The 16,126-nt window shown below is 57.5% G+C and overlaps 1 protein-coding gene and 1 long non-coding RNA gene across 4 annotated transcripts; one reads left to right on the top strand and one right to left on the bottom strand.

Moving 5' to 3' along the window:
• Positions 1-4,777: 4,777 nt before the first annotated feature.
• SOCS3 (suppressor of cytokine signaling 3) lies at positions 4,778-7,979 on the bottom strand. The gene is made up of 2 exons (XM_017677401.3): positions 7,705-7,979; positions 4,778-7,160 (listed from the first exon to the last, which is right to left on the bottom strand). The coding sequence occupies exon 2, from the start codon at positions 7,061-7,063 to the stop codon at positions 6,386-6,388; it is 678 nt and encodes a 225-aa protein (XP_017532890.1). The 5' UTR covers positions 7,064-7,160; positions 7,705-7,979; the 3' UTR covers positions 4,778-6,385.
• Positions 7,980-8,162: 183 nt separating this feature from the next.
• LOC140849208 (uncharacterized) lies at positions 8,163-11,344 on the top strand. 3 transcript variants are annotated; one of them, XR_012130923.1, is made up of 4 exons: positions 8,163-8,583; positions 9,263-9,472; positions 10,934-11,040; positions 11,157-11,344. It is a non-coding gene; the product is annotated as an uncharacterized lncRNA (long non-coding RNA). The 3 variants fall into 3 exon arrangements; XR_012130922.1 differs by lacking the exon at positions 10,934-11,040; XR_012130921.1 differs by lacking the exons at positions 9,263-9,472; positions 10,934-11,040.
• The last annotated feature ends 4,782 nt before the right edge of the window (positions 11,345-16,126 follow it).

The following is a 16,126-nucleotide window of genomic DNA, read 5'->3' on the forward strand; positions in this document are numbered from 1 at the left end:
ATCAGGAGCTGCTAATGCAGCCCAAAGTTTAGAAACCCAGCAACCACCACCACACAACTTCATGGGACCCATCCACAAAGGTCAGACTGTAAATGGCGACCCCCTGCAGTTGTGCAACACAGTGGCCTCCTGGAGGACCAGGTCTTCCTGGGTTTTATATTTCATGTCTATACCTCCAACATCCTGTACATTATAGATACTAAATAACGTTTTTCTGTGTGAAAAGAAGATTGGAGATTTGGGGGAAGGGAGGGGAAAGAGAGGAAATACATTTTCTTGCCTAATGACAGTAATGAACTTGCATTCTGGTTTGCTTTTTAAGTCTGGGTTTCAGCCTTTTCCTAAGTCTGGGCCTGCCTGTTGCTGTGAATAATGGCAGTGATGGTCTCCACAGGGGGAGCACGCAGTTTTAGCCTTCCGAGCCCTGGGTCTTTTCAGGAGAGAGCCGGGGACCTCTGATTCTCTGCAACACAGCCTTCCAGGCCGCTGCTGTTGCTTAAGGCTGTGCTGCAATCCAGAGTGCTCAGGAGTGGGAAGTCCAGAGTTCTCCCCACTTCTGGGAACAGCCCCCCACCCCCCACCCCCGCACCAGCTTCCACAGGCAGTCCTCATGGCAGTGGGTCAGGCTCACCCAAGGATTTCACAAATGCCTGGCCTGTTCCCAGCACAGCACAGCTGGGAGGGCTCAGCACGGGGCGTAAGAAGTGCCCCCCTCCTCCCCAGGCCCCCCTGTTCTCCGCCCAGGAGAGGGAAGGGCGCACTTGTCTACACTTGCCACAGCACAGGCAGTGAACCTGAGCCCTCCCTGCTGATTTCCCAGCTTGGCTTAGTCAAGGTTCATGGAGGAAATTCCTGTCCCGGTAGGAGAGGAGAATCCAGGCTTGTCTTCCCTGATGGCAGCACAGAGCGGTCTCAATCGCCCGGGGAGTTCTCAAATTCCCGGACTAGCCTCAGGGCTTCGGATTCAGGAGAGCTGGGGTGGGAGCTGGGAATCAGCTATTTCATCCACTCCGTGGAGGGCCAGCCACTGACGGTTCTGCACTTTCAGGGTCCTGGGGGCCAGGGAGGGCCAGCTCTGGGAAGTGAGAAGGGTTAGCTGAAAGAGCCCTGGATACTCAGGTAGGGCCCTCTGCTCTCGCTCTCTAACTAGCCCCATGACCCTATAGAAGGACTGCCCTTGCAGTTCAGGCCTCAGTTTCTCTATTTGTGAAACAGATGTGTTCTGACCTGAGGGTAGGCTGATCAATTGTCTTGATCTGCCAGACTTGCAGGGCTAAGCTGAGACAGTGGTGGGCAAACCGGGACAAGCTGGTCACCCTTCCTGAGGGTGAGACAGGATCATGGATGGGTGAAACCATGGAAATGTGACTTGAAGTTACAGTCTTGCAGCAGAGAGCCCTCTGTATTTCTTTCACTTACATATTTACTAGTTTGTCACTCCCGCTCAATCTCAGGAGAGCAGGATGACCAGGGCCTTGTCTTGCTGCACACTCAATCCTGTGACACACAGGATGTGTGCAATGGATAGCTGCCTGATGAATGAGTGACTGAGAGGCAGGGCTGCGGGGCTCCAAGGACAGGCTGCCCCGATAGAGAGTGCGCTTGCGCGGTGGCGGGGGAGTGGGCTCTGCGGGCCTAGAGGGGGTCTGAGCTCCTGCGAGGAGAAAACTTGATCCACTACTGGAGGGGAAAGAGTCAGTGCTTTCTGAGCAGCCTCCCCTCGGAGGGGTCAGTGACCCCCACTGACCAAGGGCTCCCTTCTCCAGCAGCCCTGCCCCCGGAGCCCGGGACGCGCGGGTCCACCCTCTCCTCCCTCTCCCGCCCCCCACCCCAGGGAGGTGCGCCTGGCAGCCTCCCGGCCCAATTTCCTGGCACTCGGCTGAGAATAAACAGCACTCTGCGCCCGTAATCCCGTTGCCACGGCGACCGCGCTCCGCGGGCGGGGGCGGGACGGGCGGCCGGGGCGGGGCCTTCTCGCGCGCACGCGGGGCGGCGGCGGCGGCAGCGGCGGCGCGGGCCCGAGAGGTGCCACCCGCCGGCTCCGCGCGGACATTCCTCGCATAGCTCCGCCAGAGCTCCCGCAGTGTCCGGGAAGTGACTCCTGCTGGCGGCGGACGGCCCGCAGCTGCGGCGGCCGCCCGAGCGGGAGGGGGCGGGACGCGGTGCGGGAGGGGGCGCAGGACCGGCTCTCCCCAGCCTCGGCCCGAGTCTCCCCGGGCGGCCCGGGCGCGTCGTCCCTCGCTCTGCAGCCTTCTGTCCCTGCTCCGACTCCCTCTGTGACTGTCTCTGCTCATCTCTCTGCCGGCTACCCCTCCCCAACGTCCTGACTAGCTCCTTAGACCAGGACACAACGTGCGGGCTTATTTTCCATCTCCAGCTCCCCTGCCCGTGGCCTCCTTCCCTCCCTTCTCTAGAGCAGGCCTTAGATTTCCCATTCCTGGCTCTAATTCATCAGGAGGCTTGCCCAGAAACGGCACCACCGGAGAGGGATAGGGCCCCTGGGGGTTCCGTTTTTACAGTATCAGAAGCAGCGTCACAGCGTTGGGGCCCAGGAACCGCTATCTCCCCACCTTGTGTTGGCCAGGGACCCCCAGCCTGTGCCCTTCTGAACCCCACTGAGGAGTGGGCCACGGGGAGTTGTCTCCGTGAACTGCAGGGTGCTTCTTAGCAAACCCTGGAAGCAGGCACACACCCATCCTCTGGCACCAAGACAGAGGGCCCCTCATTCAGTCTTTGGAGGAGGGGTGTCTATGCCTGAAGGGACTGGGAAGTACAAAAATATTTTTGCAACAGGAGGGTGGGATGAGGAGGGAAAACAGGAAGGCAACAGGCAAGCAGAACCACCTAAGGGGAAGATTATTGCCCTGGGTTGTCGCTGTCCTGCTGTGTGAACTTGAGTAAACTGCTTTCCTTCTCTGGGACCTACTTTCCTAGCCTGCAAAAACCAGAGGGTTGATCCAGTCAGCGGTCTGAAAATGGAGACAGAGAAAGGTGTGGGAAGAAGGCTGAGTGGACATCGAGGGAAAAGGTCAGGGGTCTTCCCACGAACCTGTTCAATCTCCGTGACTGGGGAAAGCATCTTCCTCCAGGGCCAGAGAAGGCCAAGGCCTCAAGTTAGTGCCCTCTGAACACCGGACACCCTGGCGGAATAGCTGCCTTCTGGGTTGAGTACGGGTTGGGAGTTGGTGTGCCCAGGTTCTGAGGTCCGTGGAGGCGGTCATCCCAGCAGAAGGGGAGCTCTCTCTGTGGAAGGCAGATGGTGGCCGACTGTAGGCCCCAGGTGCCGGGAAGAGCCTGCAGAAACTTCCCAGGCTCTCATCCTCCCTTGAGGCCTGGGAGCCAGTCCCCACTGGGTCCCCCCACCCGACCCCCTGCTGTAGGAAGGTGACCTCACCTGGGTCTGCATTCCCAGTTCCAGAGGTTGGGGGTGGGGGGTGTCCTCTCTGGCATGGTTCCTCTGTGCTCTGTCACAAAGTAGTCCCATGCCTGGCCTGACCCTTTCTAGACATTTAGGTTACTTTTCCAAAAAGTCCAGGAAATGGAAAAGAAAAACGACTTATTTACTCTCTTGGTTGCCTTTTGGACACTGATTCCTAGAGCAGCTTATCAGGGCTGGGAACAGGGTCCTAGCATTTGTTTCAAGCATCTGGGGCCCAAAGGAGGGGATGGGGCCCCTGACCTGGGGATGACACTCATCTCTCCAGCTGTCAGGTCTTGGGGGTTGGGAGAAGATGAAGTGTGGAAGGGAAATGTCACAGAGAAGGTATTTCTTTTGTTTGTTAGCAGAATCCTAGTGCTGAAACCCCAGAGTAGTGGGAGAAGGGTTCCTAACTTACTGGCTTTGCTGGGGAGACCCACCTAGGGGCCACCATGGGAGTATACTTAGTGCTTAGGGAGGCAGAGAGTTCATGGGTTTGGAAATCAGATGCTCCCAGGTTCCAATCCTGTGTCTTTCCCACATCCCAAAGTGGTGTGCCCTTGGGTAGGTTGCTTAACCTCTGTGAACCTGAGTGGCTGCCCCAACTGAGTCGACAAATATTTACTGAGCACCGTGCTAGGCATCAGAAGTGAGCAGTCCAAGCCCCCCCTGCCATGGAGCTTGCAGTTGTCTGAGAATATGAGGGTGTTAATACTTGCCTTACAGGGTTGGGAAGGTTGCCCCAGGTAGCTTCTAAGTGCTCAGGGGGTAGGAGAGACTAAAAATAGATGAATAGATGGGTGCTCCTATTGGGAGGTATGTGGCCCTGACCACTGCTCAGACCAGGTCTCCTAGGAATTGTGAGGGAAGCTACGGGTGTGGGGAGGCAGTGCCTCACCTGCTTGCAGGCTTTGTATTAGGATTACCCCTTCCCCCACCTCCCCTGAACCCGCTGTGCTGATGTCACAGGTCACCGCCAGGACCCTGTAGTCTGGCTTTCTCGGAACACCTCCCTGGCAAGGGGCAGAGCACCTCGAATAGCTAGGAGCTTCTGAAAGCTTTGACCACAGCACAGCTTACTGCCTGCAAGCCCTTTGAAGCCCTTCCTTCAAACTTGCTTTGCATATTTTGGTCAGATCTGAATCAGACTAGCAGGAATTACCCCTCTCCTACAGTCTAGGTGGCTGTCTTAGCTTGTCAGTGACGTGAAGTTGAGTGTGATTCCACAGTGCTAAGGAGCACTAGGGCAGCAAGGGGGCAGAGCCACCAGCCTCTGCAGCGCCCTCCCTCCAGCCCTCAGGTGCAGTGTGGGTGTGGGTGAAAGAGAAAGCAAGGCCCCGGGGAAAGGTTCGAGTCATGTTTTTCATTAAAAAATAGTGCTCTTTATTATAAATTACTGAAATGTTTCTTTTTTGAATATAAATATAAATATGTGCAAAGTTTGACTTGGATTGGTATTTTGTTGAGTTCTTCAAGCATCTCCTAACAGCCTGGAAGGCTTAGGTGGGGGAAGGGGGGCAGACTGGAGGTGGAATCTTTATAAAAGACAGAGTGATTGAGGAAGATTGTAAACATTATTAAAAAACAAAAAACCAAAATAACAACAAAAAAACCCCCACCCCAACACAGCTGCCCCATCCGGCCAAATACCTGACACAGAAAACATTGTGTTTGTTTAGTTTTCCCCAAAAGAGAGCAGTTACAGGTAATTCCATCACTGCTACATTCCTGTAAATTTTCACTGATCAGTGCTATTGCAGAGTGGGAGCAGCCGGGGTGGCAGGTGCCAGGCCTCTCTGTGAGGTCCCGCCTGTGCCCCCCACCCCCAGGTGAGAAGGGAGAGCTGTGCAGGGCCTGGGGGGCTGTGGGACCTGGTGGCTCTGTTCTGGCCAGAGCCCAGGTACCACAAGACACCTGGGACTGGCCAGTACCAACTGGGCTAGCATTCTTCCAGTGCTCAGCTGGAAGGCATGGTTTTCCCCCTCCCCATGGTGAGGGGCCAACTGGGTGCCCTCTGAGAAGCCCTTGGCCTCTGCCTAGATTGGCTGAGCGTGTGGCTTTTTGTGTGCCAGCCCCTATCCATGGGACAGGGAGCATTTAAGGCGAATCTCCTAGCTAAACCTAGTCAGGAGGCACAAAGTAGACGCCCCCATCTTCTCTGTCCTGGGCCTGGGGTCAAAGATGGCTCATTTCCTCCGTCCTTCCCCCACCCCCTGGGTGCTGAAAGGTATAGCTTGGGTGGGGAAAGAATAATTGACTAGCCCATCTATTCCACTCCTCTTCCAAATGCCACTTCCCCCTTAAAACGGGGGAAGGGCCCTGGACTCTAGGGCACTAGATGGAATCTAGATAGTTTCCCGTGGCTGTCCCAAGGGGAGGGGGAGAAGAATGGTCCCCTTTAGGCCACCCTCTGCCCTTCTCCCCAGGGTAGGAGCATACAGCCACCCTCACCTGGGCCGGGCAGTGGGAGTGGCACTTCTTGGGGCCAGCCTGCAACCCCTGAGGGGCCCTCTCTCATTCACTCTTTCGCAGGCCCCAGACCTGCTCAGGTTTAAAGCTACGTTTTAAACCAAAATCAAAGAGCAAACAAGTTCCGTTGGAAAGTTTGAAGATTCCCCAGACAGTTCTCACTAGTTCAAAACTCTTGCAGTGTCCCCTTTGGAGATGCAGCGGGAATCAAAAAGCGAAGAGAACAAACCCACTGCTGTGGCGGCTGTTGTCCCACTGAGCGCTGGCTCCTCTGGAGACGCAGGGAGGAGGGGTGCTCAGGTGGCACTCCCTGTCCGTCAAATGCATTCCAGGTCCTGCCTGCCCCTTTCTGCAGGGGGGAGGGCCAAAGGGGGGCCCCTGTCCACCCCCTGGCTCACCCAGAGCAGGGGGACTCCCGGGGCTGGATTCTTGTGCTTGTGCCATGTGCCGTGGAGGAGAGGGGACCAGGCCCCTCGCCTGGCCCCTGCCCCTGGCTCTTTAAAGCGGGGCATCATACTGGTCCAGGAACTCCCGAATGGGCCCAGGCAGTTGGGTGACTTTCTCATAGCAGTCCAGGTGGCCATTGACGGTCTTCCGACAGAGGTGTTGAAGAGTGGCCACGTTGGAGGAAAGGGGCCGGCTCAGCACCAGCGGGATCTTCTCACCTCCCGAGTAGATGTAATAGGCTCTCCTGGGGGGGTTGCCCGGGAGCGGCTGGGCCGGTGGCTGCTCCGGCTCCTCGGAGGAGGGTTCAGTCGGTGGCGAGGGGAGGGAGGGCGCGCCAGGGGGCGGCATGTAGTGGTGCACCAGCTTGAGCACGCAGTCGAAGCGGGGCACTGGCTGAGAGCTCCGGGGGTCGCTCTGCAGCGAGAAGCTGCCCCCCTCGCACTGGATGCGCAGATTCTTGGTCCCCGACTGGGTCTTGACGCTGAGCGTGAAGAAGTGGCGCTGGTCTGAGCTGTCGCGGATGAGAAAGGTGCCGGCGGGCTCCGCGCTGAGCAGCAGGTTCGCCTCGCCGCCGGTCACGGCGCTCCAGTAGAAGCCGCTCTCCTGCAGCTTGCGCACTGCGTTCACCACCAGCTGGTACTCGCTCTTGGAGCTGAAGGTCTTGAGGCGCAGGCTGGTGTCCAGAGGACGGCTCATCCCGGCGGCGGGAAACTTGCTGTGGGTGACCATGGCGCACGGAGCCAGCGTGGATTTGCTCGGCGGCGGCGGCGGCGGCTGCAGCTGCTCGGCGGCCTCCGCACAGCGGCAGCTATCGCATCCCGGGGGGCTGCGGGGAGGAAGGCGCGTGCCGCGTGAGTGCCCGGAACACTCCAGCGCGCCCGGCCAGCCCCGGCTCCCCTGCCTCCGCCGAGCAGCCAGGGCAACCCCAGTGCCCGAGGCCCCCGCCTGGACCCCAGTTCCAACCCAGGCGCCCGGCGGAACCCGCCCAGCCCCCGCCAGCCCCTTCCCCAGCGCGCACTGGGAGGGTGCCGAGTAGGAAACTCGGGCGCGGAAGTTGGGTCTCCAGGAGCGTGGCCTGGGTGGGGAGCGGCAGAGGCCCCCGGGACTCTCTGGGCGCCGCTCAGTCCGGTGGCCCCGGGCGGCGGGGACGGAGAGGGAAATCCGAGGCAAGGGGGTAGGGAGGGGACTTGAGAAACCCCAGGGCCCCAGCCTGGGTATTCCGGGAACCTGGGATCTCCGGCTGCCATCCGCTCCGCACCCTACCCCGTCCCCTCCCTGCCGGGAATGGCCTTGGAAGGGGAGGGGAAACCGGGAAGAGCTCCCGGGACTGGCCAGCCCCCACCCCTCCACGCCGCGCCCCTCCTTCCTACCTGGTCCCAAACCGAAGTCTCCGGCCTTGGGGCTGCGCCTCCTACGGTCCCCGAGGCGAGGCGGCGGCGCGGCAACCAGAGGCGGCCCGCGCTGCGCCCAGATGTTGGCGGCCGTGAAGTCCACAAAGGGGCCTCGCGCGCGCGTCCCTCGGGCCTCGCCGGGGCGCCCACCCTGTCCCCTGAGCGTCCCCGGGCCGGACGGGCGGGGACGAGGCGAGGGGCCGCGGCGGGAGCTGGCCGGGCGGGCGGCGGGCGGCGTCGGAGTCGCGGCGGTGGCGGCGGCGGCGCGAGAAGTCCAAGTCGGAGCCGCCGCGGAGGCCGTGCTCGCGGGTATATACCCGGCCGCCGCGCCCCGCCCCCCGATTCCTGGAACTGCGCGGCCGGCCTTCTTGTAATGTTTAGTCACTACTAGCAGCAATGAAAGGCTGCGCGCGGAGGTCGAGGGAGGGGCCGCGGGCGGCGGAGGGCGGGCCGCGAGCCGGGCCAGGACCGGCAGGGACGCGCGCAGAGACAAAGCGCGGCGCGAGGCGGCCAGGGCGGCCGGCGGGCGCGGCGCCAGCCCCGGCGGCGCGTTCCTGGCAGCGGCCCCTCCCCCGCGCGCGCTCCGCCCCCAACTTCTCATTCACACTTTCCCCCCCTCCCTTCTAAGAAGGCCGGTTTCTGGCAGAGGCGGGGGTGCCTCTCCGGGATCGCGGGCAGTTCCTGGAGGCCGGGCGGGAGAGGCTCCCGGCTCCCCTTCCCCTGTTCTCGGACCTCACGGGGACACCCCCTCGCCCCCACCCCGGGCCTGCCGCAAGGGAAGTGGGGACACCCCAAAGCCGGTTGCGAAACTGGGTCCGGACCTGGGAGCTGGAGGCGGGCGGCGGCAGTCACCTGTGGGTATGTCCCCGAGGAGAAGCTGGGAGTCCCAGGGGTGGAAGGGACACAAGCCTGAGAAGCAGCTGACCGGCCTCAACCCATCGGCCCATAGCCAGCTTCTTTGCCCACGCTGACACGGGTGCCGCCTCCCACCACCAAAACCCCAAACACAAACAACCGCTTTCACACATCCGGGTCTGCAAACCTGCGTGGTGAGGCGTGGGTCCGGCCAGGTGCTCGTATGCCCGGGGACTGGCCGGAGAGCGAGCGATGGCCGCACCCCCTGTCCAAGGGTGTCCGCTAGAGGGCGCCCTGGGGTCTCTTAGATGCTGGGGAGTCTGGCGCTACTCCCCGAGCCCGGAATGCGACCCGAAGGGGGCGTTGGGGATGCTCGCTCAGGAGCTGGGGCGGAGGACCTTCTCGGGGGACCGAGGAGAATCTACATCACAGGCTGGGCTTAGATTCGGGAATAAGAGTCCAGGAGGGGAGGATTTCCAGAAAGCTGTTTTCAGTTCCGCTCACTTCCAGATGGCCCAGCACCGCTCCGAATGAGTGTGCGGGTCTGATCCCTCCCTGGGGGTGAGAAAAGGCCTTGGCGGAGCTGAACGATGGATTTGCCCTTAGTCGTGCTGTCATGGATGTGGGTGGTATGGGCCAGCTTTATGAAAGATGCAAAGTTTTACAGTCTGTTCCCAAACAGGCAGTGGGGTGCTGGAAACACCTGAGAACCAGCTTGAGTGGCACTTAGATTGTCACCCCTCAGGACACAGGGGCTGTGGGCTTAGGGCCCTCCCACCACCCAGATGCCACACAACTGAAGATAAAGAGTTGGAGAGGAGGCAGGGGACGCCGAGGACAACGGGTGTCCCGGGAGTCTCGACTGCTGACACCCGGCTCCTTTGCTTCTGGGGTAAATCTGTGCCAGCACCTTTCTCCTCCACGGATGTTGGGGCACTCAGTGAGATTTGGGCAGGACACCCAGCTTCTCAGGGGTTCAGTTTTGCCATCTTCATAATAGGAATAATAACCTTTTCCCATCAGATCTAGATTTAAAAAAAACAAGAAAAGATTGTGTCAAAGGTTCTCGAAGTGGAAGTCCTCTGATTCAGTCCAATGCTCCCTTTGGGTTCTGTTAGGAGAGACGTAGTAAGGAGGAAGTCTCGTAACTTCTGCAGAGGGGGAAGTCGATTTATTCAACACATTTCATAAATAGTGGGCTTTGTGATCCAGGCCTTGTGTTGGCATTGAAATATAAAGATGAATAAGAGCTGGTCTTTGCCCTCAAGATGCTTGTGGCCTAATGAAAGGGTTCTCCTCCTCTGTACAATCAGGAGTTCATTTTCTCTGTCCTCCACCGATTAGTAGGAGGCCGCGCCATGCCCATATATTTCTGTGCTAAGCCCCGTGGAGGACAAGGGAGACCCACAAGGAGTAGCCCTCAAATGAGTAGATGAGAAAGTGCTTTGTAAACCTTAAGGCTCTGACACGAATCAGGTTTGATCCCCCATTCCACAAACCCTGGGAAGACAGCTGTGCTGGGTCTCTTGAGGCAAGAGACATGGGACCCCCAAGTGATGAGTGCCATGAGTAAAGGGTGGTTGTGATCATGATCTTGGGAGACTGTGATAATTCTTTTTTTGGGGGGGGTTGGGAGGGAGGGTTGAATCAGGGAGATAAGGAGGAAGAAACAGCCCCGGAGCTTCAGGAATCCCATTCTGGTTGGAGAGACCCATACCTCTGAAACACCTAGTTCCTAATGCTGACAGAGTGGAACCCGCGTGAGCTGTTCAGAGGGAGAGCAGCAAAGGCTGCGTGGTTGGCAGGGAGCCAAGAGTACAGGGATGACTTAAATAGCACAGAGGGGAAGGACCAGCAGGCATGCTTAGGGCACAGAAAGGGGCTGCCCCGACTGCCAAGGCATGCAGTGGGAAGGTGGGCCTGGGCTCCCTGCAGACTGGCTCAGGAAACTGAACTGCTCTCCTCCTAGTGGCCATATGACTTTGGACAACTTACTTCCCCAGCAGTGCCTCAATTTCCTTAGTTGTAAAATGGGCTGATAATAGTGCTTACCTCATCTAATGTGAGAACTAAGTGAACTAATACATGCAAATGCTTAGAGCATAGTGCCTTGCACATATTAAATGCTCAATGCATGTTAGCTACAATTATTTTTAAATCACCAGGGAGTCTTTGGGGAGACAAGGCAGTGCTGCAGTTTGAGCTACAAGGAGGTGGATGTGGCCACGAACTGCTCCATTTTTTGGAGAGCTATGTATCTCCTATATAAGACACATTCCAAAAAAGCTGCTTGTCTCCCTCCAAACAGTTCAGCCAGCCACTAAGTTTCTCTTCGACTTCCTAATACTTCCAGGAGTCTCCCACTGCCTTTGGGGTGACCCAGACCTCTCAGTGAATGTGTGTCTAAGGCTCTCTGCTTGGTCTCAGCTGACACTGCCCCCCTGACACCTCATGTTCCAGGTACCTGGAGCCCCAAGCTGTCTCCAAAACACTCCCTAGACCTGGGTTTTGTATGTTTGCTTCCTGCTGGGCGGAACTACCTTCCGTACCTTGACTGATTTCTACTTTTCTTTCAGGATTTGGCAGAGACTCAGTCTAAACTTCAGGATAGCTCTTTCCACATGGACCAGTAGGCTCTGCCTGCTTGTCCAGCGAGAACCTTGAGGAAACCTGTTTGTCCTTGAGGACTATGTTTGATTTTTTTCTTTGTAAAGTCTAGAGCCTGCTATAAAGAAAGTGCTCAATAAATCCTCAAATAAGGGAATATGTTGACTTCTGTTTTCCATCACTTTTGGATACCACCAACTGCTTTCTTCCAGAGTATGTTAGGGGCTCAGGAACGGATGTAGAGATGGGATAGAGGGTGTGGAAGCCCCATGTGTGGCTTGGGGGAGATTATCAGGCCTGCTAGACTGAGGACAAAGGGAGTGCGGACTCAGACGTGCCCATGAGAGATGCCCGAACCGGGGCAGCCCTGAGTCTGTGTCTGTGCTCACCTTCCCTGCCTGCTGACTGCTCTCAGGGAGGGGCATCCCCAGGCACTCGGTCCCGCACCCGTTTTCCTTGCTAAGGGATTTAGAGACTCCTGCCTTTTCCTAATCTCTCCCTTTGCAGAATTTCTATGAAGTCAGACTCCTATTTCCAGGCAAAGGTGCTTGGTCATAAAGATAATAAAGATACTAATTCATGATGGTGGGGAAGTACACCGTAGTTCCTTCCAGCTGCCTGTGGGGCTGTACTTACTCACGGGGTGTGACAGATGATGAACTCTTCCCCAAACCCTGCAGATGGGAACCCCGGTGCCCAGGGGGTGGTTGCTGGAAGCTGTGGCATGGCTTAGTGAACACAAGGGCCCATACTAACCCAGATGATCTCCTTGTCCTCCAGCCAGACTCGGGGGCAGGCGCTAAGGTCGCCATTATTCAGAAACTGTGTTTGCAGCTAGATGGGTTAGGAAACTGCCTCAGCCCACAGAGTTGTTCAACCCTTAGGCCCTAGGCCGCCCTCTGTCTTCAAGACTGGTGGGCTTTCTACAGCTCCAGGAAGCAAGCTGCGTTTGACTGCCTGGTAGGCTCGTATTAGTGATTGCACACTGATCGGGCTTCACTGCGTACAATTAGCTGGCTAGGCTTGGGGATGCCATAGGGGCAAGGCGTCTGGTTTCTTCCCTCCATAGCTTCTAGTCTGCTGTGGCTAGTGGGAGGAGAAGGGCAGGAGGCAGGGGGCCCCTCCCCTCCTGGCCCCCTTCCCCTTAGCCACTGTGGAGAATACGCCAGGGGGCCCTGCCCCTGCCGCCCCAGCTGGCTCTCCCAGAGCTGGGCTTCCTTGAGCAGGCCTGCCCTAATGCATCTGACTCCCTCAGCTGAAGCTGCCTACCATCAGGATGGATAGTGGGGGGCCGGCCTCCTTGACCGCAGGGCTAACGCAGAGATGGTCCTTCCAGTGCAGGGGGAAAGATTCTGGGGTCACACACCAGGTTGACCCTGATTTCTCTCTTTCCTGCTTTAGACAATCCCCAGGGGCGGTCCAGGGAGGCCGGGACAATGGCCTGTGGCGGGAAGCAGCATTCCAGTTTGCAGGCCTTTGTTTCTGCCGGGAGGGGCCGAGGAGCTAATGAAAAGGTTTGTGGCTCTGCTGTCTGTGAGCAGTGGAGGAGTTCTTTCAAGCCTGACATTCCAGGCCCAGCCGGCCTCTGGCATTTCCCAGAAAAAGTGCCGAGGGAGGGGAAAGAAAACACTTCACCAACCCACCCACCCACTCACTCACCCTGCCTTCTCAGATTCCTGGGCCCCTCTGGGGCTGGGTTGGCCCACTGCCCTGACTCCTACCTGGGGGGCCCATTCCTCCTCCCACAGAGGGGGTCTGGGGTGGGCCTGGGGAGAGACTCTAGGACGGGGCAGAGTGGAGAGCTTGTGGGGAGCAACTGGGCGAGGAGGGCAGTTCCCTCCCACCAGCTCCAAGAGGAGCCACCGCTCCAAGTCCTGAGCCGGACTTGGGGGTAGAGGAGGGGATTCAGCTTCCAGCCAGTTGTCTCCCCTGACCCCAAACCGACAAACCCTGCTCTGTCCGGGCTGGGATGGGAATGGTCTCCCTTTGCCCTGAAGTGGCCGCTGTGCCTGCACCCGCGCCCGGGGAACAGACACCAGGGTAGCGGGCAGTTCTGGGAAGCTCGGCTGCGGTGAACCATCTGGGCTGCAATGCAAATGAGGTCTGGCCCAGTGCCTGGAGCTAAAGTGGCAGTGCCCAGGAGAAGGAGAGCAGGCGGGGGGTGGGGGTGGGTAAGGGGATGGGCCCTGGGCCCCAGAGGCCCTTGGGGAGCCGAGGGCTGATACGGGACTTGGTGGGTGAAGCTGTCCAGCTCCCTCTGCAGTGAAGCAGATGGCTGGTCCCTGGAGCAGGGCAGCCAGGAGCCGCTGGCCCATGGGGCTCCTGGGTGTGCAACAAAGCACCTGAAGTGACCTCCCGTGGCCTGCACTCAGGCTCCCTGCAGGGGTGGGTCTCTGGGCCTCCTGAGTTCCCCACCCACGGGTGTGACAGGGTTTGGGAGATCCCTGGCTTCTTTGCCTTGTGAAGCACGCACTTTATCACACACTGATTTTTGGTCAAGTTCAAAGGGGAAATGATATTCCCTCCCTCTGGTTCCCAAGTTCCCCCCAAACCGCAATGGCAGGGAAGTGGGTCAGGAGTGGGAGGTAGGAGTCTCCGTCAGGGACAGCGGGGAGGTGCTTGGGTGCGACATTGTGCGGCCCTTCCCACTCCTCTCTCCCCACTCTGCACTCACCTGGCCTCATGCTGATGCTGTGGAGTTTCTTAACCCAGGGCACCTGAATTGCCCCCTCCCCAGGATTTCATAATTGTAAACAAAATGATGATGGCAGTCCAGATTTCTGGGGCAGGTGGATCCACCCAGAGTTACTTTCTGCTCTTGCAAGAATTATTTTACAAAAATCATTCATTTATTCATGCCTTTAAGAGAGTTATTATTGAGTACCTACTGTGTATAGGAGGTTGAACTGTGACCAGCATTTCTCAGTCTGGACCCTCATGGAGCTTAGAATCTTTCCAGAAGGACAAGAGCCTCACACAATTGATGTCTAACTATTTGGTGGTTAGTTAATTTAGACTGTATTAAGTACTGCGAAGGAGACATCCTGGGGGCTGTGTGAGCATATTATGGGGAACCTGAACTATTGAGGGGGACAGCTGAGAGAATTCCCCAAGGAAATGGCACGTGCAGGCTGATGCAAAGCTTAGGTCTGAAGAGGTCACTTGGCCTCCCCAAATCTCCCAGCTCTAGGGATCTGGGCTCTGCCGCCAACATCTTCAGCTGCTTCCCTCCCTTCCTCCCACCTTCCCTCTAGCCCTCCTCCCCACTTAAGGCCTCAGCACCCCCTCCACCCCCACCCCCAGCTTCTAAGCTCAGGCGAGCTGGTCCAGGCACATTCTCTGAGTTCTAGAACTTAGTAAACGTAAAATGTGTTTAATAGGCAACACAGTCCCGCGCGCAATGTTCAAAAGGTACAAACAGGTAAACTGTGCTCTTCTACTATTTCTCTGTCTTCCCATGCATGGTACCTGGGACTTTTTTTATAGACAGAAAGATGCGTGGGAAGTGGTGGGTTGCAGGCAGTTTGTAACCCATACGTGTATTGGTCGGCCTATACAGAACTAAAAAAAAATTTTGAGACATTTAAACATCTGGAAATTTCACATGCATCTGCACACGGGGCTTTCTTTGGAAAAACCGGACGACCTGTCCTGCATCCTGGCAGGTCTTTGTTGGCCCTTCTGATGGGACACAGTCTCTCTGGCTGGGCCCACCTGCCAGGAAGCCTGCCCTCCCTTTTCTCCCCTCCCTGCTGGGAGCTCTAGGTGCTGAGGCCGCAGCTGTCCCTGGCCTCCTCCTCTCTAGGCTAGGGCAAGAAGGCCGATTGACTTTGGGGGATTTATTTTGAGTCTCTTTCCTAAATTCTAGGACATTGGAAATAAATTAAGCCTGGGCCAGGAGTCCAGAGCCTTCTCTCCCTCCTGCTTGGGCCTGGTCTGATTTGGCCTCATCTTGAGCAAGACTTGTCCTGAGCAAGACTCAGATGCCAGCCCCAGGGCACACTTGGCCGCTTGCTTTGATTCACTGTAGGGCTAGGCACAGAGAAGCAGGGGAAAGCAATGCAGGGTGGGGTTGCCAGCAGCTCGCCTGGGCCACCCAAGCGGGGCTCAGGGAACCCCGGATTCCCTGGGACATAACTGGCCACCGACCACTGTGCTTCCCCACGCGTTGGACTTCTGGATCACGGGGTGGTGCTGGCTGCCTGCCATGCCACAAGAGGCCGAGATTCCCCTGAAACTGAGAGCCGCATTTATCTCACCAGTGACAGAGAAACAAACCGGCATGCTCTGCCCAGGAGGCATTTCCAGAAATTTGGGCTCTGGGTTCTTGTTGATGAAATGACAGATTATCCTGGGCTTCTTTGTGGTGAGGGAGCTATTGAGCAATAGGTGTTTTGTTTTGCAGATGACAAGATTTTTGACATTGAAAAGTTTAAATGATAAATGCAAGAACCTTGACCGGCTCCCCACCCCTACCAGTGGCCAGGTTGCTGTTTTGAGCTTTAGTGCTTGGCAAATTTGTTTTTCATGACCTTCAGCTCCTCTGGGCCTCCCCACAGTTCCAATGGCCCCAGGCCCCTCATCTTTCCCAGTTTTAGAGTCATTCAGGCCTGGCAGGCCCACGCTTGGTACATGGCTGCAGCCATGGGAAAAGATGTTTTCCAAAGCATCTAAAGAAGTTGGCCAACTATGGTTCACAGGCTGGTGGACTGTTTTTGTAAATAAAGTTTTATTGGGCATACAGCTGCACTCATTGTATTAGTGGTAGCTGCTTTTGCACCAGACTGGAGGAGTGGTCACCCAGACCATCTGACCCGCAAAGGGCCCCCCCTTTGGGTCCTTCCAGGAAACATCTGTGGAAACCCTGCTCTGGGGGAACGGAAGCCTGCCCTATGCCGGGGAGGGCTGTGGTCAGGTCTTAGTTTTTGGAGAAAGTGTA

Source organism: Manis javanica, chromosome 4 (assembly GCF_040802235.1).
Source record: "Manis javanica isolate MJ-LG chromosome 4, MJ_LKY, whole genome shotgun sequence".
NCBI classification, from domain to species: Eukaryota; Metazoa; Chordata; class Mammalia; order Pholidota; family Manidae; genus Manis; species Manis javanica.

What these genes read in the sequence shown, in the direction of transcription:
- SOCS3 (XM_017677401.3), bottom strand. Translation starts at nt 7,063, where the DNA reads ATGGTCACCCACAGCAAGTTTCCCGCCGCCGGGATGAGCCGTCCTCTG.